Here is a 26,404-nt window from a genome sequence, read left to right as displayed (position 1 = left end):
CACGTGAGAGGCCACCTCACTCTGCCCACAAGCCATCTGGGGCTCCCACCGTCCTCCAGACAAAACCCAAACCTCGGCCTGACATGTGGGGTCTCATCAGGAGGCACCTCCACTTTCTCTAGCGCCGCTGCACTTGCCTCCTCTCATCCCCAGTGCATCCTTGTGTGCCCGCCCTCCAGATCAGGTCCCCCTGACAGTCTCAGGCCACCAGTGGTCACTCACGCCTTTGCACATGCCCACCCTCCTGCTTGGAGCAGCCTTCCTTGAGTTCTCTCCCTGGCAGATTCCCACTTCTTCAATGCTCGGCTTAAACCATCACCTTCTCATTGATCCTCTCCCCCTCCTTGCCCAGTGAGGACATCCATCCTTTGCAAATAGCCGCTGCCATCCACGGATCCAAGGGAGTTCTCAGGAGGCGACTCGGGTGTGCTATGCATGAGTCGCATGGACTCAGCCTTGTCGGATTTCTGGTGTTATTCATGAGACCATCTGAGGGGCACACCCTGATGCCCCTAGCCCTGGGGTAAGGGCAAGTGCTCACGCAGTGAGGCTACCCCCCACTGCTGCCAGTGATCGACCCTGGGAACCCAGAGGGTGTCCAGAGGAGGAAGCGCAGCATCCAAGCTCTGCCTGTGGGCACTGAAGCAACAGTGTTGAGGCCCAGAACTCACAGCCTCCCTTCGGAAAGCAGCTCCTTCCGTTTCTGCTTCTACACCCACTCCCCAGGAGATCAGAAGCCACATCTTTTCCTCCTGCATCTTCATCTCTTCTAGCTCCACTTATCTCTAATGAGGATTCCCATCATGACAAAAAAAACCAAAAAACAAAAAACAAACAAACAAAAAGACACCAAAAAAACAAAAAAAAAACAACCAGAAAACAACAACAGCCAAAAATCACCTGCCAAAAAGCAAAGCTCTAAGCACAGCAACTTATGCAGAGATGTACCCAGAAGACGAGTTCAGTGGCCTCCAGCCTGCTTCCTGGGACTCACATGTGAGCAGTTTTTACTCCACCTCAAAGCAAAAAGGGAGGGGGACCTGAATAACACTACACTGGACGGTCTGAAGGACCCCAACTCTGAAGCCAGTTTAGGGTCAGCTATGACCACCTGACACAGCTATGCCTCCAGCCTGCATTTCCCTCCACTTAGTGCAGACAAGAAAGTGGTTTCTTAAAGGGCATCAGTTCGCCTAAAGGTTTGCCTGCTGGAAGAAAGAAATTCAAGTTTAGATAATACCATTCAGCCCATCATTTAAATGTCTGCTCCCTCCACCCCAAGCTATAACCACTGACATGCAGGGACGGGTGAAGCTGTCTCTGCACCCACGACTGAAGATCCTTACATCCTCAGTGCTGGAGACATGTTCACTAAGGTGGGGGCATCCCTGTGCCAGGAGCCCAGACCCCTTCCTTTTGCCTTGTGCCTGGCACTGGGTCAAAATTTTGGAAATAAACCCACCTCCCTAATTCCAGGGCTGTCTTTACGGGTGAGGGGGAGATGAGTGGCCCAAGTGAGCGAAGCAGTGTCTAGATGGCACATTAGTCCCTTTGCATACCCTCCAGGCTTGTAACCCACAACATAATGGTATATTCAAGTCCCAACCCCTGGTACCTAGGAATAAGACCTTATTTGGAAGTAGAATCTTTGCAAACATAATGAAGTTAAGATGAGATCAGACTGGGGGACGTCTGGGTGGCTCAGTCGGTGGATTGTCCAACTCTTGGTTTCGGCTCAGGTCATGTCTCACAGTTCGTGGGTTCGAGCCCCACATAGGGCTCCACGCTGACAGTACAGAGTCTGCTTGGGATTCTCTCTCTCCCTCTCTCTTTCTGCCCCTCCCTTGCTCGTGCTCTCTAAATAAATAAATAAACTTAAAAAAAAAAAAGATGAGGTCCGACTGGATTAGGGTGGGTGTCCTTGTAAAAGAGAGAGAGATTTATATACAGACACACAGGGAAACAGGGAAGAAGGCCATGTAACGAGAGGCAGAGATTGGCTTGATGTAGCTGACGAGCCAAGGAACACAGAGGAGAGCCAGGAGCCCAGAGGCCAGGAGTAGGTAAGGCAGGGCTCTCCCCTCCAGCCTTCAGAGGGAGCATGGCCCCTCTGACACTATGATTTCAGACTCCCAGCATCCTAAACTGTGACAGAATAGATTTCTGTTGCCTTAAACCATGAAGTTTGTGGTAATGTGTTACAGCATTTCTAGGAAACTGATGCCCAAAGATATATGTTGCTGTGGCTCAAGTAGGGCAACCCTGAGTTGTCTCCCCCTTCCATGTTCTCGCTCTGCCTAGAACATTCTATGGCTCCCCAGCTGTATCAGAATGAAGGCCACGCTCCTTACCATGACCTACAAGGCCCTGTAGGGCAGACTCTGGACATGCCTATCCAATGTCTACTCCCTCCTCTTCTTTGTTAACAGAACATCGGACCTCTAGCAAGCAGCAATGTAGCCGGCTAAAAAACCTCATTCCCTGGATGTGTTAAGGGTTACCACGTGACACAGGCTGGCTAATAAGTGAAGATTCTCGTGCAGGTCACATTTGACTGCTTGTCCCTCTTGCCTTTGCCCTTCTCCTTATTCCTGCCTGGAATGCAGATATGACGGCTGGAGCTTCAACAGCCATCTTGTGCAGATAAGGACAAGAGCCACCTAAGGATGGTGAAGCAGTGAGCTGGATGGACCCGATGATATGCTGGAGGGATCTTCATTCACCCCTCTGTGACACAAAAAGACAAATCCTTCCTGATACGTGGCTGTCTGGCTCCCACCCACCACCCACCGTGTCCTTCACACCCACCGTGTGCTTCAGCCCCGCTGAGCTGCTTCCGTTCTTGAAATTACCAAGGGTTGTCTGTCTCAGGGCCTTGGCACCTCTTGTACCTCCAAACCTCTTTCCCACTCCTGAGTCCTCCTTTCCCTTCAGGCCTCAAGTCAACAATCACTAGCTCAGAGCACCTCCCTGATGCCCCCGTTACCCATCCCGCCCTGGATCTCTCCCTCTCCATATGTTGCTCACTTGGGATGATTTACTTGGTTATCAGACTTCTTATCCTCACACTACCTTTCCCGCACAGGTGAGCTCTGCCTTTAACTACGATGGTTAAGCACAGAGTATATGCTTAATTGAAGGATGTGCTGACGAGTGAATGGTCCCCAAGCAGAGCCCTTCAAAGGTCTGCTTATCCTGTTTTATTGCTACCACCATGCACTCTGGTGACCAGAAGGGGATCGTGTCACCCAACAAAGCAGGGCAGCACCGGACAGGGAACAGACACTCACAGGTCTCCGGGGGAGTCAACCAGATGCAGTGCCCACCTAGGAACCTGGGCAGACCTGTGTTTAAAAGCGCTGCTTGGAGGCTTGGAGAAGGGTCTGGTTTCCACTACCTCCTTCCTGGGACTCCCCCAGTGAGAGCTTTTGCCAAATCCCCAAGCGTCAGACACGGGGGCCCTGGGCAGAAGCCACGCTCTGCTGTCAGGAAGCGCAAACAGATGCAGACATGTCTCTGCTGCCTCAGCTAAGACAGCGGAGGGTGGGGTGACTGGGGACACGTCTCACTGGCCCCATCTGAAACCGGGGCAGCCACACTCAGTGACTGGCTTTTCCTCTGTTGTTTCTCGGGTCTTTAAGTAACTGCCCCACTGGAAGGTGACGTGGGCCACTTTTCAGTCATGGCTTAAAATTTCTCACATCAGAAGGACCAGCGTGGGTCCTTTATGGGCCACAGAGCTTAGGGGACCGTGTCATGCTCATCTCCTCACCCCTATCACCGACCTAGTGCCGGGCTTGGCGCCTGACATAAGGCAGGGGTCAGGATCTGCCTGCCGAATTAGCTCGGTCACAAGGATCCTGCAGCCGCTGGGGCGGGAGGCCGTGCTGAGGCTGTGCGGTTTGGTGACGAGGACAGCATCCTTCCTCGGCACCAGCGGCAGATGATACAAAAGCCATGTGTGAAGGAAACAGCTGCTTCCTCTGGGAATCCGAGTCTATGGAAAGCGTTCTGTAGCTGGGGCATCCTGCACACAGGAGGGAGCTCCCTGACTCCTCAAGCTCTTCTCTGAGGAAGTGAAAGTAGCTGGGGAGACGCTTCTGGAGCAAGGAAGGGGAACCCTGGCTCCACCAGCTAAGACACACAGGAGCGGGGTGTCCACCAGGGCAGCAAGGGTAGTGCTGTGTCATCAGAGTGCTAAGGAGAAGGAAGACCTCACATGCATCTGGCTTCAATAAATATATGCTGGACGAGTGAAAAAGAGACAAGAATTGGGGCGTCTGGGTGGCTCAGTCAGTTAAGTGTCCGACTTCGGCTCCGGTCATGATCTCACGGTTCGTGGGTTTGAGCCCCGCGTTGGGCTCTGTGCTGACAGCTCAGAGCCTGGAGCCTGCTTCAGATTCTGTGTGTGTCTCTCTCTTTGACCCTCCCCTGCTCGCACTCCATGCCTCTCTCTCCCCAAAATAAAAAAAATAAATAAAAACATTTAAAAGAGGGAGAGAGAGAGAGAGACAAGAATTGAGGTGAGCCTGGAGAGACTCCCTGGTCTCTGACTGGTTTCTAGGTCTCTGAGGTCAGGCTGTCCATTTTCTCCAGCCTTTGGATCCCATGGTAGGTCTCTACCCTTCGCTAAATATATAATACTTTTTGAAAGAGAGGAAGCGCATGCCAGAGAGCAAGCAGAGAAGAGGCAAAGGAGAGGGAGGGAGAGAATCTCAAGCAGGCTCCACACCCAGCACAGAGCCTGATGTGGGGCTCGATCCCATGACCCTACGATCATGACCTGAGCCAAGATCAGGAGTCTGACGCTCAACCAACTGAGCCACCCAGATGCCCCTCTACCCCCTCACTATAAACCTTTCTCCTGACACAGTTCAAATAGCTCCTCTGAACCAAAAGGGCACCAACTATAAGAGTCTTGCTCATGGGGTGATCCGAAGGTCTTCCAGGGAGACCCCAGACAGTCCTTCACCAGCACAGACAGTGAGAATACGAAGGGGAAGAAAGAAGTGAGAAGCCCAGTTTCTCAGAGAATTTTCCCTGACGACACACAGGCCGCCATGTTTTTCTTCTACAAAGCCAATCACTGCCGGCTTCTTGACTGACTACAGAGGGGAAGAGTCAGTGTGAAATTCCCCAACCTTGGAGGCATTTCTCATTTTCCACTGGAGGCCTCTGTTCCATGCTGCCACCAGCACCAGCATGTAGGAAGTTCACTCATGACAGCGTCGGATGAATGTTTCCCAATAACCATTCTCCCCTTCCTTTAGAAGCAGAACTTTCCGGGGTTTTTTAATGTTTATATTNCGGGGGGGGAGGGGGGAAGGGAGAAAGCCAAGCTGGCTCTTCGATGTCAGCACAGAGCCCAACGTGGGGCTTGACCTCATGAATCATGAGATCATGACCTGAGCCAAAATCAAGAGTTGGACATGTAAAGGACTGAGCCGCCCAGGTGCTTCCCTCCCAATTTTCTTAAGGCAATATGGCCACCCACCTAAGACTACATTTCCCAGCTCTCCTTACATTGACAACGTCTGGCCAATGGAAGACCGAGAGGATGAAAGGGGAGCCATCTTGGACCACAGCATAGAAGACATATGTTACAGAGGGGAGAACAGCAAGATAGAGGAAAGCTGGGTCCCCAACACCCTGGAGCCGCTACATCCACCCCTGCTTTCTTATACTCACACTACTACCTGTGGGGGAAGAATACACTATTGTGCCCAAGTCCCTCATCAGTTGAGCATTTAAAATGCCTGAATCTGTATCCTAATTAATATAAACAAGGTCCTAAGCAGTCTCCTCAGGCAAGTTAAACTGCAGGCTTCTTCACTGTAATCCACATACACGTGTCTCTTAAAAAGGATTTAGAGGCTGTGCCTGGCAGTGAACTTGCCCCAGGCAGGGGGCAATCAGGATCCAATCAGGATCATCAGGGACTTGCGTGTGTGGGGAAGTTTCACCACCCCTGAGGGCGGCCCTCCAACACTGTGGACCACAGGCTAGAAGCCATGACAGTGGTGGCCTGACGTTACAGAGGGTCGGGGGCATAGCCTGAGCCAGACGACTTGGCAAGTCCACCAAAGAGAACCATTTCCTTGAAATGCCTACAAGAAGCCGGCTCCATGATCCACATTCATTCTGGGAGGCAGCATGATGTGGATTTCAAACATTTTTGGTCACGAAATCCTTTCTTCCAATTAATCTTCCATGCACGCTTAATACATAAATCACATCAAAGTACAGCCATTCTAGGGGGAAGGAAAGAAGGGCCCAGAGCCCAGTCTGCTGTGTTACTTTCTTCTCCACCACCCTCCTTTCCATCGCAGCCCATGCAGGAAACACCTCTGTGAACCCTTAGGGTTCCACGGGGTGCACTTTGAAAACCACCGCTCTAGGATCAAGTGCAGGGTCTGTGGAGTCAGACAGACCCACATTCAAAAGCTGGCTCCACTACACAGTAGTTGGTGCCAAGCCTTCCTCCCCTCTCTGAGCTTCAGTCCCTGTCAGTAACCTCACTCACAGAGTTCTTGAAAGGATTAGACAAAACATAGCAATGTAAAGCTCTTAGCCCAGTGCCTGGTCCACAGTAGGTGTTTGCTAAGTAGGTGCTATTACGATGATTTTGCGGGACCTTTCCAAGAAACGTTTTGATTGTGGAGGCTGCCTCCTCAAAACCGACCCCAGCTCCATCCTAAACGTCTGCTGTGACAATGTCTCCTCTGCCTCAATTATTCATGCCTGGAGCCCGCCAGGCACTTCATTTCTGACAGCGGGGCAGCATTTACCTTGGCTGAGCTCAAGACGTTTCTGGACAGGAGCTCCGGCTAAGCTGTCACCGTCGACCCATCAACTGCCAGCCAACTGGCAGGTGAAAATGCTGGGGCAGGCAACCAAGGGCACCCTGCGGAGCCTGCGGGAGAGGCCTGGCCAGCCAGGCTTGTCGGGACGGGGCTCCAGGCAGCTGGGTCCAACCCAGGAGGTGCTGGTGGGATTACTGGGGGGAGGGGGCATCCCATTCGCTGCCCCCACTATTCCACGAAGCCGTATAAGACCAATAGAGTGCTTTTTCCTAGATCCCTGCTACTCAAACTATGCCCCAGGGACCAGCAGCATTTGCATTTCCTGGGAGCACACTGGAAATGCAGAATCCTAGGCCCCAATCCCAAGCCTGCTGGGTCAAAATCCGAATTTGAACAAGCTTCTCAGGGGATCCTTTGGCACAATAAAGCTGACAAGCACCGGTCTGGAAGCACCCCCTGTCTGGACTAGTACGCCATGCATTCTCTACAGTGAGACAGTGGTTAAGTCCTTGGGCTCCAGAGGCAGAAAGACCTGGGTTCTTGTCCTGGCTCTGTCACTCACGAGCTGTGCGACCTTGGGCAAGCATTTTGCCTCTCTGTTCCAAGACAGTATTAGAAACATTTGCCTCCTGGGCGGTAGGTGGGTGAACGAAACGTAAGGCCATAGAATGAGGTCTGCTCTCAGGAAGGGCTCCTATAACATTGCCTGTTATTGTTATTTTCCCTTACCTCATGTACCCACCTAATAACCCCTATTTGCCCTCTGGAGGTTGAAATAAACCCACACAGAACGCTTGTCACCACAGAAGTGCAGAAAGCACTGGAAAGGGAGGGACCCAGGCCAGACAAAGGGGCACTGGCGTCAGCACTGAGGGCCGAGGGTAAAGAGGTGTCAGGATGGATTAGGCTGACCCAGGAAGGCCCTGGAAGTGGGGGGCTGTACCAGACTCAGAAATCGGGTATGGGCCAGCTTTCTAGACAAATCATTTCTTTAATGCTTCCAACGCTTCATGGAAATAGACGAATCATCTTATCCTGGCTCTGACTCAACATGTGGGCTTTTTGGAGGCGTATCAGCCAACCCAAGATTTTGACAGCATAAATATATATCATATAACCACAGAGAATTAGGACAAGGAAAAACGAAAGCAAAAACAGACTCCCCCCATCCCTCATCTGTCCCATGCTGGCATATCTCCTTCTAGTCTCTTCTGTGTGTATATAATTTCACATGGTTATAATCCTGCCGATCATCCATTTCCGTGGCCTGCTTCACCCTGGCCTCATGAATATCTAAAGCAGTTTTTGATGTTGAACATGATCTTTTCACCATCATTTATAGCAGCTCCCTGGCCATCTACTCAGAAGAAAACCCACAATTTTCCTATTTCTCTTTTGGGGGGCATTTTGGTAGCTTCTAATTCTTATGCTCTCATAAATACCCCTGTGATGAATTCATCTTTTTAATGTTTATTTATTTATTTTGAGAGAGAGCGCACAGGGAAGGGGCAGAGAGAGATGGAGAGAGAATCCCAAGAAGGCTCTGTATTGTCACCACAGAGCCCAACGTGGGGTTCGAACTCACAAACTGCAAGATCATGACCTGAGCTGAAGTATGGACACTTAACCGATTGAGCCACCCGGGTGCCCCTCCTGTGATGAATTTAGTGAGGTACTTTCCAAATCCAAGATTGATTCCTCTGCTTTAAAGCTTTTGGCACAAAGCAGTACTTCTCAAACCTTGATGTGCATACAAATCGCCCCAGAATCAAATTCTGATTCCACAGGGCCTAACCTTCTGCCTTTCTTTCCTTCTTTCTTTCCTTCTTTCTTTCTTTCTTTCTTTCTTTCTTTCTTTCTTTCTTTCTTTCTTTCTTTTCTTCTTTCTTTCTTTTCTTTCTTCCTTCCTTCCTTCCTTCCTTCTTTCCTTCCTTCCTTTAATAATCTACACCCAACGTGGGGCTCAAACTGACAACCCCAAGGCCAAGAGTCGCATGATTCACTAACTGCGCCAGCCAGGCGCCCCTGAGCTTCTGCATTCCTAATGGGCTCCCAGGTGCTGCTGCTGCTGCTCCCCACCACACTTTGACCAGTGAGGATATGAGGCAAAGCACCTGAAGTTTCAAGGGCAGCAAATCCTCCTTTGTTGCTAGCATACTAGCTTTCCAGTTCCNGCCTGCTTCAGATTCTGTGTCTCCCTCTCTCTCTGCCCCTGCCCCACTCGCGCTCTGCTTCTCTCTCTCTCAGAAACAAATAAATGTTTAAAAAAAAAAAGTTTTTAATAGATGAGGAAACTGAGGTTTAGAGCGATGATGTGGCAAGGGTACCTAGGATGTACCGTCCCTGGGACCACGGCAGGGTGACCAGCCACCCTAGTTCACCTGGTGCTGGGAGCTCCCAGGCTGCTGAATGTTCATGGCTAAAACCAAGACCATTCTGGGAAAACCAAGATGACTGGTCACCTGGACCAGAGCCTAATTCAGAGTCAGCTGATGTTTATCATTCCTGACCCTGCGCCAGACTCTTAATGTAGATCCCTGTAGAACACCTTTGCAATTACATTTAGACAATAGCCTCCCCATCTGACAATGAAGAGAGGTTAACAAATTTGCTGAAGACAAAAAGACAACCCAATTAAAAAATGGGCAAAGGGGCGCCTGGGTGGCTTAGTCGGTTAAGCGTCCAACTTTCGCTTAGGTCATGATCTCACGGTTCGTGGGTTCGAGCCCCGCGTCGGGCTCTGTGCTGACTGCCAGCTCAGAGCCTGGAGCCTGTTTCAGTCTAGGACCCCCTCTCTCTCTGACCCTCCCCTGCTCACGCTGTCTCTCTCTCTCCTAGAAATAAATAAAAAATATTAAAAAAAAATGGGCAAAGCAGGGGCGCCTGGGTGGCTCAGTCGGTTAAGGGGCCGGCTCTCGGTTTCAGCTCAAGTCGTGATCTCATGGTTCATTGGGTGCGAGCCCCTTGTTGGGCTGTGGGCTGACAGCATGGAGCCTGCTTGGGATTCTCTCTCCCTCTCTCTGCCCTTCTCCCGCTTGTGCCTGTGCACGCACTTGCACGCAAATGCTCTCTCTCTCTCAAAATAAATAAATAAACTTTTAAAAAAAAAGAAATAATTTTTAAAAAATGGGCAAAGTGCCAAAGGATTTAAGCAGACATTTTTCTGAAGAAGATATACACGTGGGCAACAAGCAAATGAAAAGGTGCTTAACATCATTAGTCATTCAGGAAACACAAAGCAAAATCACAATGAGATACCACCTCTTACATCCCCTAGGATATTACAATTAATAAAAGAAAGAAAGAAATAACAAGTGTTAGCAAGGATGTGGAGACTTTGAAACGTCATACATTGCTGGTGGGAATGTAAAATGGCTCAGCTACTATGGAAAATGATTTGGAGGTTCCTCAAAAAGTTAAACGTAGAATTACCATTCAACCAGCAATTCCGCTTCTAGGTATGTGGCCCAAATAGTTGTAAACAGGTCCTCAAAAAATACATGGACACATGTTCACAGCAGCACTATTCACAGAAGCCGAAAGGCAGAAATAGCTCAAGTGTCTATCAACGAACGAATTAACAAATTATGGCATATCTGTACAATGGAATATTATTCTGCCATAAAATAGATGAGACTTGAAAACATGGTAGGTGAAAGAAACCAGACACAAAAAGTCATATTATATGATTTCACTTATACGTGAAACATCCAGAATGGGTAAATCCATAGAAACAGAACACAGATTGGTGGTTGGGAAGGAATAGAAGGGAAAGGGTTTAAATGGTACCGTGTCTCCTTTGGGGTGATGGAAATGTTCAGGAGCTAGATGCACAACATTGTGAACATATTAAATGCACTTCACTTAAAAAGGGTTAATTTTATGTTATGTAAATCTCACCTCGACAAGAAGAAAAGAAACCAACCAACCAACCAACCAATCTATCTAAGGGAAAGGAAAAGGGCCAACAACCTTTGTAGGAGATGGATGTCCTGGGGCTCAGTAACCAGGATTGGTCCTTGGCACCCTTACCGAGCCCGGAAGGGAGTGAGATCAGTATCTACCACCCCATTTGGGAAATCTGAAGCCAGCAGGCGTTTACTGGGGCTCCCAATGCCGGGTTCATTAACTGAGGGCTTAAGCATCCAGCCCAGGGTCAGGCAGCTGGTACGTGCCAGGACCAAGATCAAGGGCCAGGACGGCTAGACTGCTTCCACAGTGCTGGAGATGGGACATCTGGGCTCCACGCAGCCCCTCCCCAAACACTCCTTCTTCATACAAAATCTCTNGCTTGAACTCACAGACCATGAGATCATGACCTGAACCAAAGTCGGACGCTTAACTGAGCCACCCAAACGCCCCTATCCTACAAAATCTCTTATCTTCTCTCTTCATGACCTTCCCCTCCCTCCACCCACCTCACACACCACTCCCAGAGTTCTCCCAGTACTGGCCTCCTCACCTCATCCCCTCTCCTGACCCGCCACAGTGTGGTCCTTCCGTGAGCACTGCTTGCTCTTCAGGCGTCTGTGCCGTAAGTCTGTCTGTGCCGTCTCCTCCAGGCCCTTCGATCTGGGGAGGAGGCCTTCTAGGAGTCTCCTTTTGGGAACTCCATCCTTTCTATTACAAGAGAACCTCCAAATCTGAATGTTCTCAAGCTCAGTTCTTCCCAAACTCTGGCCTAGCTCTGCAACACAGAACCAAGAAAACCTTGCACAAGGACTGGAAATCCCCAGGCTGGAAAAGGAACTTTGTCCAAGGCTTCCCCTTTCCAGCCTCTCGGAGTAAACCGTGCCACAAGCCAGGGTCTCTGACTTAGCATGATGGCTCCCTCACCCCCCACCCCACAGGTCCCGGTGTTCCAGGGCCTCAGAATTGGTCTTGGTGGAAGATCTACGGAAAGCCTGGTCCAGACAAGAGTCCGATTTCCGCCGGGACATGGTGATAGCATGGGCGTGGGAATAAAATCTAAGGAGAGGGCTCTGGTCAGAGGCCTTGGAGCTGCCGGCTCACCCTGGGGAGTGCTGGCTGGAGGCCTCAAGGCCTCTAAGAGAGAAGGTTTGACTTGGAGGGAGCATTGTGGGGAGGTGGCCAGGCCAGGGTGCTGGGCAGAAGGGACGGAGCAGAGGACTCCCGCCAGGGAGGCTGGGCAGAGGGACTGGACGGGAGCGCTGGCTAGAGGTCTGGGCACGGATCTGGGGAGAAGGGGTTGGGCCAGAGGGGACAAGACAGGAAGATGGGCAGAGACCCTGAGCAAGAAGGGAAGCCCACGGCCAGGAGGGTGTCCTGAGGAACAACGAAGGAAGATGAGAGGCCTCTGGGGTGGCTGTGGGGGGCAGCAAAGGGAGTGGAAGCCCCCCCACCAGGTCCCTGGCCCCTTGATATGGCCCCAGAGCAGAGGCAGGAAGCAGGCTGTGATACAGACAAAGAGCAGAAATGCTTTCCTGTCGAGACTCAAGAAAACCTCTGAAACAAACCCAACCACATCAGCTGACATAGCTTCTTCCTAGCACTCCCCTCTTGCCCAGCCCTTTGCCACCCAGCCATTGTCTAGATCGGGTCTCCTCTGGCCAAGGAGACCCCAGTTCTCAGAGTCACTGAGCAGAGACTGGGGAGAAGGGGTGTCTCTGGCACCCTTGCTGGGCTCCCGAGTGGCTGGGGGTGCCCACTGCCCAGGGCAGGCCGGGCACCGAGCCTGGACAGGGACGGAAGTGGGAGCCTTGAGGCCTGGCCGAGCTGGAGAGAGTGACTGTCAGCGTCCCCCGCCGAACACTGCCCAGTGCAAGGCCTCGTGGGTCTCAGGCGGAGTTGGGAGTGGAGCGCAGGCCCCCTGAGGCCCCGGGCGTGAGGCCAGCAGGTCGCGGGCGTGTGCACACCTGTTGTGGTGTGTGTAGGCACTGCCGTTCTCTCGTGTGCGTGGGAACCCAAGAGTCAGTAGAGCTGGAGTCCTTGGAGGCACCGAGTCCAAGGACAGAAGAAGTGCAACCTCATCTCTTCTACAGTCCTGTCTTCTGAGGCCTCTGGGGATGGAGAAATCCCACTTCCTCTGTTCCTTCAAAGGAGGAGCTCCTACTGTGTGCCAGGCCCTGGCGGCAGAGTCGTAAAAGCCTCGGGTCTCATGGTGCTTCCGTTCCAGGCGGAGGACAGGCGATATAAACAAATAAATAGATAATGCGGTGCAGGAAGTGACAAGTTCTATGGAGAAAAATAGTCTATTCCGTTTCAGCAGTCACAGCCCTGCAGCTGTTAGCGGCCGGAGCCAGAGCCTTCTCCAGCCCAGGCTATGTACCTGCAGGCTTCTTCAACCATTCTGGACCCCCGCACCCCGGTTTCTAGGGAGCCATCCAAAGGGGGCACAAATCCCCCAGCTTTACGGTCAGGTCGGGAACTACCTCCATGGGACCGCCAGAGCCCTAGCACTGGTTCTTGGGTTTCTGTGGGTTTCTGTGGGTTTCCATGAACACAGCCAGCTTTCCCACCTCCGTCCTTGGCAGCCACTCCACACTCCTGACTCATCCCCAGCCCACAGGCAGTGAGGAGCCCCACATCTTTTCCTCATGAACTATCGCTAAGCCCCATCTCTCCCACCTTATTTTAAACTAAAGTGCCAGGATTTATATTTATCCTAGTGGTTTCATCTGGCATGAAGCCGACGATCACCCAGCCTGCCAAGGCGGGCTTCCGGATCCCAATGTGACATCTGAACTCGCTTCCAGCTAGGGTAGAAGTCTGGTGGTCCTGTCTCCCAGGCAGAGCTGGGCACAGCCGCCCCTCCCCGCCCCAGGACAAAGTGGTCTCCTGCCAGGCGGACCTTGCCCCTTCAAGTGGACTCTAGATGTGTGGCTGCTGAGGGGTCCGCAACGCTCCCGGGATGGGGGAAGTCATGGAGTCAAGTATAACCACGTGGTACCTGAGAAAGCTTCACGTTCTGGTGGTCATTCTAGGAACCGCTTTTAACATCGGCTTGAAATATTACAGATCAGAAGTTCCCACACCTCGATGACCATCAGAATCACATGGGAACTTTTAAAGAAACAATTTCCCAGGCTCCATCTCCAGCATTTCTGAACCAGTCGAGGGTAGAGCCTGAGAGTTTGTGTTGTTGTTTTTTAAGTTCTGGGGTTATTGAATCCATACCAGCTCTTAATGATCCCCACTGCCCTTTCGGAATGCCCGCACACAATTGCTTCCAGAAGTCGGCCCTCTCTTTGGCTCTCTTCTGCAGGGGCCTCTCTGCATGAACTGGGACATGGCCCTTTGACCATGGAGTCTGGCCAAGAGCAAGTATCAGTTCTTTAAATAATGGCCCGACAAAGCTGGGGGTGGGGGGTGGGGAAGGGACCCCTTACTCAAGGTACCTCTTCTGCCCTGGCCTGTCACTCCATCACCCCATCATGGCTCCCTGGTTCTAGAGGATTGAGAAGACAAGGCACAATGGGAAGTGAGTTGGGGCTTTGTTCTCTGAGGTTCTACCAGGTTCCACCTCAAAGATGAGGTGATACCTCAGGTATAACACTTAAGGTGGCACTAACAAACCCAGTCATCGTGATAGAGGATATTTTAAATATATATATATTTTAAGTTTATGTATTTATTTTGAGAAAGAGGGAGCATATGTGTGTGTGTGAGCAGGGGAGGCTGCAGAGAGAGAGAAGGAGAGAGAATCCCAAGCAGGCTCTGCACCATCCATGCAGTGCCCAATGCAGGGCTTGATCCCACAAACCATGAGATCATGACCTGAGCTGAAATCAAGAGTCAAATAACTAACTGACTGAGCCACCCGGGCACGCCAAGGCAGGGGGTATTTTAATGCAATATTTTAAAATAGAAATGAGTCCCAAAAAATCCATGAGGGGGCACCTGGGTGGCTCAGTCGCTTGAGCGTCCGACTTTAGCTCTGGTCATGATCACGGCTCGTGAGTTCAAGCCCCATGCTGGGCTCTGTGCTGACAGCTCAGTACCTGGAGCCTGCTTCGGATTCTGACTCTGTCTCTCCCCTCATTGCACACTGTCTCTCTCTCTCTCTCAAATATAAACATTAAACAAAAGTTTTTTAAGTCCATGATGAACAAGATATCAAAATTGTAAATAAAGACAGGATCAGTAAGAGTGCCAAGCCGTACGGGAGCCTGAAGTAAAAGGAAAACTAAGTCACAGAAACAATGCAGAAGGAGGGAGAGTTTAGAGCATTTCTGACTCTGCTCCCGTCCTCCCAGGCTGCAAGTTGGCTCTGGTCCCTCTTCAGTCCCCACTGTCGCAGCTCTTGGAAGCAGCCTCTCTTGCGGAGACAGTCACAGCTCTTGCCGGTTTGGGTAACCACCCTCCCTGCCAGCTCAGGTGTAGAGGTCTCAGCCGCTCCTGCTGTCGCTGCTCCTAAAGCACTTTACCATCACCTGCTGTTTTCTTCACCCTGCCTGCTCCTGGGTAAACTGTCCCTGCGCTCAACTCCCCCACTAGAAAGCAAGACAGAAAGACAAAGTCAAAAGACAGGAAGGAAGGGAGGAAGGAAGCAGGGAGGGAGGGAGGAAGGAAGGAAGGAAGGAAGGAAGGAAGGGAGGGAGGGAGGGAGGCAGGCAGGCAGGCAGAGCAGGAAAAAAAATATTTAAAATTTTAAACTATCCTAAGACAGAAAAGATATTACATCCATAACACAAGAACAGAATGCTTTTTTTCCCTAAGAAAAGAAATGATCAGAAAATAATAAAGAGCTCTTAGCAATTAAAAATATGATCGTAGAAAAAAAATCAGTAACATTCAGAAAATTAGGTTGAGAGAAAAGTCTCCCAGAAAATGGACCAAAAACAACAAGCAAACTCTGCAAATAAACAGCCGTGTAAGGGATGGACAACAGAAAAGTGAAGGAGGTCCAATGGATCAATCCCTGAGACGGACATCGAATCAAGGAGAACTGGAAAAAGAAGGGAACAGGTGGAGAGAAGATTGTCAAAGAAATAAAACAAGGGGACTTGCCAGATCTGGTGGACGTAAGTCCCAGGTTGAAATAGTGCATCAGAGCCAGAGTCAGAATGCATCGCTGCACTTTCACAATGCTGGGGTTACACCCCAAGAGCTTCGGGGGGGGCGGGAAGCACGTATAAAGGACAAGATTAAGAAGGACATCAGCCCTCTCAACAGTGACACTGGAAGCCAGAAGATGCCTGCAAACTTCTGAAGGAAAATTATTTTTAATCTAGAATTCTATATTCAGCCAGACCATCAATCAAGTGTAAGGATAGAATAAAGGCATTTTGGGGGCGCCTGGTGGCTCAGTTAAACATCCAACTTCAGCTCGCGTCATGATCTCATGGTCCGTGGGTTTCAGCCCCCCGTCTGGCTCTGTGCTGACAGCTAGCTCAGAGCCTGGAGCCTGCTTTGGATTCTGTGTCTCCCTCTCTCTCTGCCCCTCCCCCACTCGTGCTCTGTCTCTCTCAAAAATAAACATTTAAATAAATACAAATAAAATAAAAATCTTTTTTTTAAAAAAAGTCATTTTCAGACATGTGAGCTCTCTAAAGAATTTTCCCTCCTGTGTAACCTTTCTCAGAAAGCTAAACAAACAAGAGGGAGAAGCAGGAAAGAGAGACACAGGGCGCAGATACGAGGGTTCCAATGTTGGAGGAGAGGGAGGTCCCACAATGACCGTGGAGCGGGCAGGGAGGCAAGCAGCCAGTCCAGGTTGGAGCAGGACAACAGGAGAGAGGTTTCCGGAGGGGGGGGAGGGGAACCAAAAAAAAAAGGACAGGTTGGACCACACCAAAAACTCTATTTGAGGCCAGTAGATATATAAGACTATAGAGCCATGGTAAGTACAGGAAAGTAAACAAACAGGGGGTTGGGGCAAGGATCCAGGAAAAACAAAAATTGTACAAGAAAGTCAACAGTAGGGGCGCCTGGTGGCTTAGTAGGTTGAGCGTCTAACTTCAGCTCAGGTCATGATCTCACGGCTCGTGAGTTCGAGCCCTGTTCAGGCTCTGTGCTGACAGCTCAGATTCTGTGTGTGTGTGTCTCTCTCTCTGCTTCCCCCACCCCCCCATTCATGCTCTATCTCTCTCTGTCTCTCAAAAATAAATAAACGCTAAAAAAAAAAGTCAACAATAATATTACCCGGCTTGGATTAGTGGTGAACAATATTTACATGATTATCACGATATAAAGCAGAGCATATGTAAGCATACTTAACAAAAACATTGGAAGTAGAATGACACTCGAGGGAGTCCGTAAAAGGCAAATTTTCATCTACACAACAGGTATTCAACAGGTAGTGTCTAAGGGAATCAATCAAGGGGCCGCAGCATGATCATATCGCTAAGAAATCCGGCGGTAACCCTCCGGAGAACCGGCCCCCAGCGGTGCCTCATAGTTTTCCTGCGTCCTAGGAATTCAATCTCAGCCATAGGTCCATAGGTGCCTCTCCACGCGGCCGCGGGCGTGCTCACACTTGCACGCACTCACACACACACACACATTCGTCACACACACTGGCAAACAGCCCACGGTGGCAGACACATAATATACAAAATACACACACACACATACATAACATACAAAAACCATCAGACGCAGGTGCAAACACATGCACAGGTGATGACAGATTCACCCCCAGACACAGAGGCCCCCATCAGCCTCCCAGAAAGCTGGCTGGAGAGCAGGGCCACATGCTGCAAGGACAGCACCTCCTCTGGGCCTTGACTTCCCCTGCGCCCCCTCCCAGAACTGCTCCAGGCAGCTGTTCTCTCCCCCAGAGCTTCACCCTAATTGCCTTCTCTACTCAGTGCCCTGCCCTGAGGCCAAGCAGTCATTAACCCTTTGGGGCTACTGGGTCTGTAAATGGTGCAGGAATGGGAAGGGGGAGGGGCCTGAGCTGGCAGCTGGATATGGCTTATAATGCCACCTTCATTCAGCCTGGCAAGAGCCCACTGTCAGGAAGCCTGTGCACATGCTGTGCACCCTTGAGCAAGTCGCTTCACCTCCCTGGGTACACGAGGTGGGTGATCTACAAAGCTCTGAGCTGTGAAAGTTTAATGTCCCAGGCTGGGCCCTGCTTTCAGCCCCTCCCCTGGGATCCCTCTCTCCAAGCTGACATCCAAGGCCAGTCCCAAAGGGTATGTGATTTGCAGGGCTGACAAGTTTACATAGGGCACCTGGGGAGTCCCTCACCACCACTTCCCTCCCCTTCCATGTTCCTCCGGCACTCACCACCACCCTGGTCCCGTTATCTGGCAGTGTGTCGATGGCCAGGGTGCCTCCGCCTGGGTCTTGGCTCAGCTGGGTCCTGTCCGACTCCGACATCTTCCCAGGGCTCTCTCGGGCTCTCCGACCCCAGCCCTGCGCGATCCGCTCGGCAGCGTGTCCAGAGCCTCGGCCTGCATCCTGACCTGGGAGAAGGAGACAGTGAGCTGAGTCCCGGCAGTCCAGGATGAAGGTCCAATAGGGGACTGGCCCACGGACTCTGCGGAGGCCCCGACGCCACGCCATCATTGACCGTGGGGACAACTGCCAGGGCAAGAGACACTGTGCACTGAACGCCATGGGCCAGCTCCGCGCCACACAGAGCACCTTTAATCCTCACCCAGCCCTCCATAGGAGAAATGATGCTCTCCACTTTGCAGACAGGAATCAAGGGCTCACAGAGATTAAAGAACATCACCCCTTGGGTTAGGGACGGAGGTAAGTTCCAAACCTCCAAAGGGGTATTCTCAACCTCCACTGCACACAGAATCATTGGAGGAGCTTTAAAAATTCCTACTGTTGGGGAGGGAGGTTCCTGGATGGCTCAGTCAGTTAAGTGTCTGACTTCAGCTCAGGTCATGATCTCATGGGTTGTGAGTTCGAACCCTGCATCAGGCTCTGTGCTGACAGCTTGGGAGCCTGGTTCGGATTCTGTGTCTCCCTCTCTCTCTGCCCCTCCCCTGCTCGTGCTCTGTCTCTCTCTCTCTCAAAAATAAATACTAAGAAAGCTTTTTTAATTAAAAAATAAATAAATAAAAATTCCTACTGTCNTCTCCCCCATGGTCCTCCATTAAGTTCCTCCTAATCCTCCTATACCGTGCAAACATATGATATTTGTCCTTCTCTGCCTGACTTATTTCGCTCAGCATAACACCCTCAAGGTCCATCCATGTTGCTACACATGGCCAGATCTCATTCTTTCTCCTCGCCATGTAGCATTCCATTGTATATATAAACCACATCTTCTTGATCCATTCGTCCGTTGATGGACACTTAGGCTCTTTCCATGTTTTGGCTATTGTTGAGAGTGCTGCTATGAACACTGGGGTACATGTGCCCCTATGCATCAGCACTCCTGTATCCCTTGGGTAAATTCCTAGCAGTGCTATTGCTGGATCATAGGGGAGTTCTATTGTTAAATTTTTGAGGAACCTCCACACTGTTTTCCAGAGGGTTTGCACCAGTTTACATTCCCACCAACAGTGTAGGAGAGTTGGGCATTAGGATTCTTAAATGATCCCCAGAGAAGCTTTTGAGGAGCCCTGAACCTAACTCTGTAGACAAGGGTGAGAACCTTTGCTCTGGAACATTCCAAACCAGTTCCTTATTTCTCTGCCAGGAATGGTACATAATCTCATTTTCCAGGGGACTCCAGGGACTAGAAGTCAGAGAGTAGAGAGTTTCTTCGAGTTCAGGGCTTCTCAACATTTGCACCACTGACATGCTGGACTGGAAAATTCTTTGCTGTGGGGGCTCTCCTGAGCATCGTAACGTGTCCGGCCACATCCCCGGCCTCCGCCCACCAGATTCCAGTAGCACCTCCTCCCAGGCTGTAACAATCAAAGATGTCTCCATAGTAGGGACCAAGGTGTAGCCCTATGGCTTCCTGCAAACACTGTGGGCAAGTCCCCTTCTCCATAAAAACATGGAGCTTAGCCTCCATCAAGGATGCCAAATAGGTGTCGTCTCGGAAGCCATCTCCAATCAATTAGTGACCGCCAGGAGCGCTCTAATTGAGACAAGCCCTGAAGCTCCATCAGTGTTCAGCAGGAAAGATTGTCATGATCAATTGACAATGTCTGCCAGGGCTCAGGATTGGAAAGGGGCCGCACTGGCCATTTAGCGGCCATTCCTAGACTCCGTGCTGTCTGTCTCGTCTGGGTCATTACATTTATTCTGAATGACACAGAAACCATGCTTTCCCTTTTTAGAAATGATTGTGACCCTAAAAATATATCTTATATTGTCACTGCAATAGTCACACCTACTATGGATGTGTGTATGGGACACAGATCGCCTGAGAAGTGGTGCTCATATTTCCTGTGATATTCATCAATGTCAAGCCCACCCTGTGTCCAATGGCCTTCTCCACCACTCCCTAGAGCTTCCGGATGTAACCCTCTCTCCTAGGACACCTGCTGGTATAACTATGTGTCTGTCTCTCTGGCAGATGAGTTTTCCCGGGACTCTCCCCACCTTCTGCAAATGTGCATCCTCAGCATCTAGCAAACAGTAGGTGCTCAATCATATCATTGAGGATGCTGATAGTGGAGGTGACTTTTGGGAGCCAGCAAGGACAGAGGTTGAGACGAGGCTTGGCCAGCACCAGGCCTGGAGCTGGGGCCAGGACTCTGCTGTGGGGCCCTGGTTTGTCATTAGACATTTTATCCAATTAAGTCATTCTTGGCTGCTGGTGCTTGCTGGACCCTTGCCGGCCCTCTCTCACTTCTCTGCCCCTAATCGCAACCAGATGCTCTGGAGAAGGTGGGGAGAGGGGCAGCCCCCGGGCCCCTTCCCCAGGTTACCCACTGGCTGAGATGGGCCTAATCCCAGTGCTGGGAAGGCAGTCTGCCCGTGGCTCAGACCCCAGGCCAAGGCTGTCCTGCCCCTCTCGGGTGGGGCCACAGCTGCCTCTGGAGATACAACTGTTTGTGCTGGGCTGCTCTGCCCAGCTCCCCCGGACCTCCCTCAAGCAGCCCTCGGGCCTGGGCAAGAGCCAGAACAGGAAAGGAACATGTACAGAGCAAGCGGAAGAGCTTAGCCGACCTGGAAAGGGATGCTGGAGATCGGCAGGCATCACAACGCTGCAACTGAGACAGGAAGGTGCCTGCAACGTGGGAGCCCAAGGCCTGAGAAGAGCGCTGGGAAGGGGGGCCCAGCCTGATGAGGGCTCGGAGAATGGATACCTGTACCCACAAGCTGTTTGACCTTGGACCCATCTGTTTACCTCCCGGAGCCTCAATTCCTTCATCACTAAAACGGGGATGACCGTCATACCTATGGCACAGGCTGCCATGAGCATCAAGTGAAAAACAAATGAGAAGGCTTTATAATTAGAGGGCTCAGGGCCAAGGTCAGAGGCAGAGTCCACTAAGTCGAGCAGGGAAGGGGACAGAGAGGGAAGCTTCCCAGGAACCTGCCCTACGCTGGCCCAGCCCTGAGTCTGACCCTCTCAGCCCCCACGACATCTGTCTCCCTGCCACTCTCCCCCCTCCCAGTTGGCAAGGACAGGACATCCCCCCTCAGCCTGTAGAAGGAGCCAGCACAGCTGGCTGCTCACGTGTGTGTGCGCGTAGAGGCCCACGTGCCTGTGCACACACAGACTTGCCTGGAGGTCCAGGCCATCCCCCCACGTGCCCACACATGTGTCGCACACTTATCCGCCCCTCGGCCACTCTCTGCTCTACCTTCTGTCCTGCATCGGAGAGCGCCATCTTCCCAGCCCCCTGTGTCATGTGAGCGCACCTGCCTGTGAGTGACGGCGAGAGGCTCGTGGAGATCACACTGCTCTTTACTCATCTACGTGTCCACCCATGGCCCCAAGGAGCATACTGTCGCAACAGTAACAGGAAGAATGAAAATGGCAGCTAACTTTTCAGAAATGCTTACTCTGTGCTACAGCTCTTCCAAAGCCTTTAAACAGATCAACTCATTTAATGTTCCCAATAACGCTAGTTTTAGATCTATTTAACAAACTGGGAACAGAGGCACAGAGATGTTAAGGAATCTCCCAAGGTCACACAGCTAGTCCACGGCAAGATTGGCACACGGGCAGGCTGACCTCGGGGTCTGCTCAGGCCACAGAAAGTGTAACAAGGAGTGACCAGCAACCCCGGGCTGTTTCCTAAGGTGCAGGGCAGCCCAGGGAAGGACTGGAGTGTGGGCCGGGCTTACGGGGATCACTGCGTCTGCACTTAGGAGCTGCCCTGGGACACTGTGTCCCCTGGCATGCGGGGGGGCAGCCCGGCCGCAGTAGAACCCCAGGTCCCTCCATACACCACTGCCCTGCTCTGGCGCAAGAAGCCACTGGCGGACTTCAGGAGGCCACATCACGCCACCCAGGTGTCTGGCCAAGCCACGCTCATCCCCCCCAGCACCCAAGCTTGCCATTCCAGCCCCACAGCCACAGCCTCCACCCTCCATGCCCTCAAACTAGTCTCTCCCACTCTCTCCAGGGCATCCTTTCTAGAGGACACACGTGATTCCATCTGTCCCTTGCATCCAGCTCTCCACAGCCCTCCAGCTGAAGGCCCTTCCTGACCGGATCTGTGCTCTCTTCTCCAGCCTCCTGTCTCCCTAAAGCCCTCTCCGGGACCCAGGCCACAGGGCCTCACACACATGGCTTTCCCAGCCGGGACCACTCTGCTCCATAAATGAACCCTTCTTCTGAGGAGCTTTTGCTCATCCTTCAAGTCCCATAAGATGTCACCTCTTCCCAAAGCATCCCCTCACATCCCTCCCCCTCTCCCCAGATGCTACGTGCACCGTCCCAGCCCTGACCTCCACAAGTTGTTGCTGCCTGTGCATCTGCAGACTCCAGGTTCCTGATGCAGAGCAAGCACTCAGTTAGCACATGTAGATGCTGGAAGGAAGGAAGGAAGGAAGGAAGGAAGGAAGGAAGGAAGGAAGAATGAAGGAAGGAATCGAGGAAGGAAGGAAGGAAGGAAGGAAGGAAGGAAGGAAGGAAAAGAGGGAGTGAAGAAGGGAGGAAGGAAGGAAGGGAGGGAAGGAAGAAGGAAGGAAGGAAGGAAAACGGGGAGGGAGGAAGGGAGGGAGGAAGGAAAGAAAAGAGGGAGGGAGGAAGGAAGGGAGGAAGAAAGGGAGGGAGGGAGGAAGAAGGGAGAGACGGGGGAAGGAAGGGAAAGAGGGAGGAGGGAAGGAAGGAAGGGAGGAAGGAAGGAAGGAGGAAGGGAAAGAGGGAGGAAGGGAGGAAGGAAGGAGGGAGGGAGGGAAGGGAGTAGGGAAGGGAAGGAGGGAAGGATGGGGGGGTCTTTAAACGCTTTGGTTACTTGAGATCNCCACAGCAATACAGGAGCACAGGTTTGGAATCATACAAACTTGAGGTTGAACCCTAAATCTACTACTTACTGACTGTGACACTGGACAAATGACCTCATCTCTCCAAACCTCAGTTTCCTTATCTGTAAAAGGGAGATCATAAAACCTACACTTGGAGTCTTTAACAAAATGCTATGCACAAAGCACCCAGCAAAGGTCCCTGCCTTCCCCGAGAAACCCACTGAGGTTTGCTTGCTGGGAAGCCCACTGAGGCTCCCACCCAGGGCCTTCCCCTGGGGAGAGGGAAGGAAGCACAAGGGAGTAGCAGGAAGGGACCGCCAAGTAGTCAGAGGAGAAGAGAGAAGAGCTTGGCTCTATGTGAGCTTCTCTCATAGGGAGAGTTTGGGGTCCGTGACCACCTCTGATTCACTCACTCAGGACACATTCATCGGAACCCTGCTGTGTGCCAGGCACTGTGCTGGGTCCTGGGGCAGCAACAGGGATCAGGCAGACACAACCCCTGTGCCCATGAAAATTCCAGTTGGAAAAGACTGCAAAATGAAGAATGTGGTGAACAAGGCAGCGTGCGGTGGTGATGGGTGCTGTAAGACAGAGGGCTGGGTTTCATTGCTTGCCTGGGCAGAGCCATCAGGGTGGGCCTCTCTGAGAAGGTGGCCCTTGAGCTGAGACCCGGAGGAAGAGAAGCCAGTTACTTGAGGACCAGCAGGGACACAGCCTGGATGTGCTGAGGGGTGGACCTGGGGAGAGTGGGAGCAGGTGCCGGCATGGGAGGAGGCTGTCCGCTCTAAGAAATTCGGACTTTAAGGCAATAAAATCCAAGCTCTTATTTATTAATGCTTTTTCTGGGTAATAGAAAATTTCCCAATTTGAAAAAAAAAAAAGAAATTTGGACTTAAGTCTCAGTTAGTTCGGAAGTGTCTGGTGGAAAGGAGGTTGGAAGCAGAATCGTGGCTATAAGGGGCCCTAGACACAATCTGGCCCAAACCCCACTTTATAGAAGAGGAAACCAAGGTGCAGAGAAATGAGGAAGTTGCGAGAATCACCAGGGATTGCTGTTGGGCCTGATCTCCCGGCTCCCAGACCAAAGACAAGCCCTCCCGCCACCTCTTCTTTCTATGTCTGTTTTAGGCACTGCTGGTCCCACTGGGGCCAGACTCTGGCCCTGGCCTCCTAAGGCCATCTTCCTGTCTGTCCATCTGCCTGTCTGTCAGCCTCTAATGGTCTTTCCCCACCTCCCGACTATATCTTTGGGCCACTCATCTTTCTCCTGCTCCTGTTCTAATGATGGATGAAGTTTCAAGATTCCACCGAACAAGCCAACCCATCAAGAGGGAGGGCAGACCACAGTGCCCTCCTGAAGGCCCCCTGCCCACGGAGCTTGGAGCCTTGGGGCTGGATGGCACCCTTCACACCCAGCTCCCCGCTGCCCTTTTACCAGGCCCATGGGCTCCACCGCTTATCTGAGCCAGGCTGTCCCTCCTTAGCAGCCCACCCCTAAACTATCTCACCCCTACGTCTCTTCCTCCAGCAGACAACCTCCCCCTACCTCCCCGCAGGCCCTTCCTCCAGTCCATCCCGGCCTGGTGAAAAAAACCTCTGGACTGAGAGTCGACAGCTGCCCCCTCTGGCTTCCTAGAGCTTCCTTAGTCCAACCCATGTCTCCTGCTGCAGAGAAAGTCCATTTTTCCTGGCCGAATCTCTGGCAAAGCTGAGAAGACAGGGTGTCCTCTACTTAGAGATGTGAATCAAGCCTCTGCCTGCCCCCCCCTTCCTGGACTCCCCAGGCATCTACTACCCCAACTCGACTCTGAAGGGGCAGCCCTCAGGGCCCAGTCTGGCCACCACCCTCTGGCACATGCCTATGACCTCTCAATGCCCCTCCCCCAACTCTCCATGGTTTTCCTAACTCAGTCAGGGGGTCCAGAGCCCCACCCTCGTCATCAACCCAGTCACATCCTGGGGTTCAGGAGATCCCGCCAGGTTTGGGGCCACAAGGGACTTCCAAAACTGACCTGTCCAACCTCTTCTTTTTTATATCTATTTTTTTGAATTATCAATTACCTACACATATCATAACAAATCTGAAAAGGAAAGACAGTCGTAAAAAGAAAAAAAAAATCTCTCATAATCCCATCACCAAGAGGTGAAGATTTTGCTGACAGCCTCACTTTATCAGTGGAGAAACAGGCCCAGAGAAGGAAAGTAACTTGCTCAAGGTCACACAGCAAGTGAAATGTTGGGACAAGAAGCCAAGTCTCTGGCCCTTCTCTGTGTGGTCTCCCCAAAACCCGGTGGCTCTGAACCAACAGCCTCTTGCCACATGAGCTTCCTCTGCTCTGGGCCCACATTTCCACCATCAGTACCCTTGCCCACCCTCCTTCTCAGCAGGGACCCAAGCCTCTCTCGGCTACATACAAGGACCGTTAATGTCAAGAAGGCGGTCCCTGACGCTGTGCCGGATGCAGCACACCTCAGAGACGAAGCAGCCCCAACCACAGCATCTCCCCGGACAACCTCGTGCCACTGCCCTGTCCCATTTAAAGGACACCTACGTCAGTGAGGCATAAAGCTCTGTCTTCCCAATTCTGTCAAGAGGCTGGACTGCAAATTACCCACTTCCCCAACTCCAGGAAAGGTCTGGGTGCCTGAGGAGAAAGGAGGGGCATGGAAAATTGCATGCTGAAAAATGGATCTTTTGTAATATGAGAGACTCAAGGTAGACCTCAGAAAGGACTTCCAGGTAGGAGAGATGATCACGGAGAACGGTGTAGGGGAGAGGAGTGTGCAAATAGGAGCCCCCCACTATCCAGAGCCAGAGCAACGAATGACCAAAGTCCACAAGGACAGCACAGCACGAATGACAGGAGGACCCTGGGGGCTGGGGGAGCAGCGAGTCGCTTCTTGGTGGCCCCAGGACTGTTCTCCAGGCTCCAAACAGGGAGAGGAAGGCTGCTAGCAGGCCAGGCTGCTACACAGCTTCCTGTGGGAGACATGCTAGGTCTCCACCATCCCCCTGACTGCTCCCACCCAGCCCCCAAAACTGACTCAGAACCCAACCTGGGTCAGCTTGGGGGCGAGGGTTGGGGGAGGTGGGGCAGGGAAGAGAAAGAGGAGGCTAAGCTGGGGCAGGAGGCACCCCAGGCTCCCATCTCATCAGAATTCATCCTCCTTCAGTGTGGCCAGGGGTCCTTATGACTCCCCCACTGTCCTGTTTGGGGCCAGAGCCACTGCCCTATGTAGCCCCCTCTGCTGGGGTCCCTCCAGTGTCCTTCCAGGAGGAAAGAATTGGGGGTATCAATGTCTGCCGCCTTTACTCTCACACACCCTGTGTGTTTAAAGAAAGTGAGTGGGAC

At 51.9% G+C, this 26,404-nt stretch overlaps 1 protein-coding gene across 1 annotated transcript in view; it reads right to left on the bottom strand.

Moving 5' to 3' along the window:
* The window catches only part of PLXDC1 (plexin domain containing 1), a 60,406-nt gene extending 34,765 nt beyond the window's left edge, over window positions 1-25,641 (bottom strand). The window contains exons 1-2 of the mRNA XM_077779326.1: window positions 25,604-25,641; window positions 18,000-18,178 (exon numbers count right to left, since the gene is read on the bottom strand). Of these exons, the coding sequence (XP_077635452.1) occupies window positions 18,000-18,092 (93 nt within the window). The 5' untranslated portion in view covers window positions 18,093-18,178; window positions 25,604-25,641. The remainder of the gene's footprint in view (window positions 1-17,999; window positions 18,179-25,603) is intronic.
* Window positions 25,642-26,404: the final 763 nt, after the last annotated feature.

The sequence above is a fragment of the Crocuta crocuta genome, unplaced genomic scaffold (genome assembly GCF_008692635.1).
Source record: "Crocuta crocuta isolate KB4526 unplaced genomic scaffold, BGI_CrCroc_1.0 scaffold68, whole genome shotgun sequence".
Taxonomy (NCBI): domain Eukaryota; kingdom Metazoa; phylum Chordata; class Mammalia; order Carnivora; family Hyaenidae; genus Crocuta; species Crocuta crocuta.
Note: the sequence above shows the minus strand (reverse complement) of the source record. Positions and strands in the feature narration are given on the sequence as shown.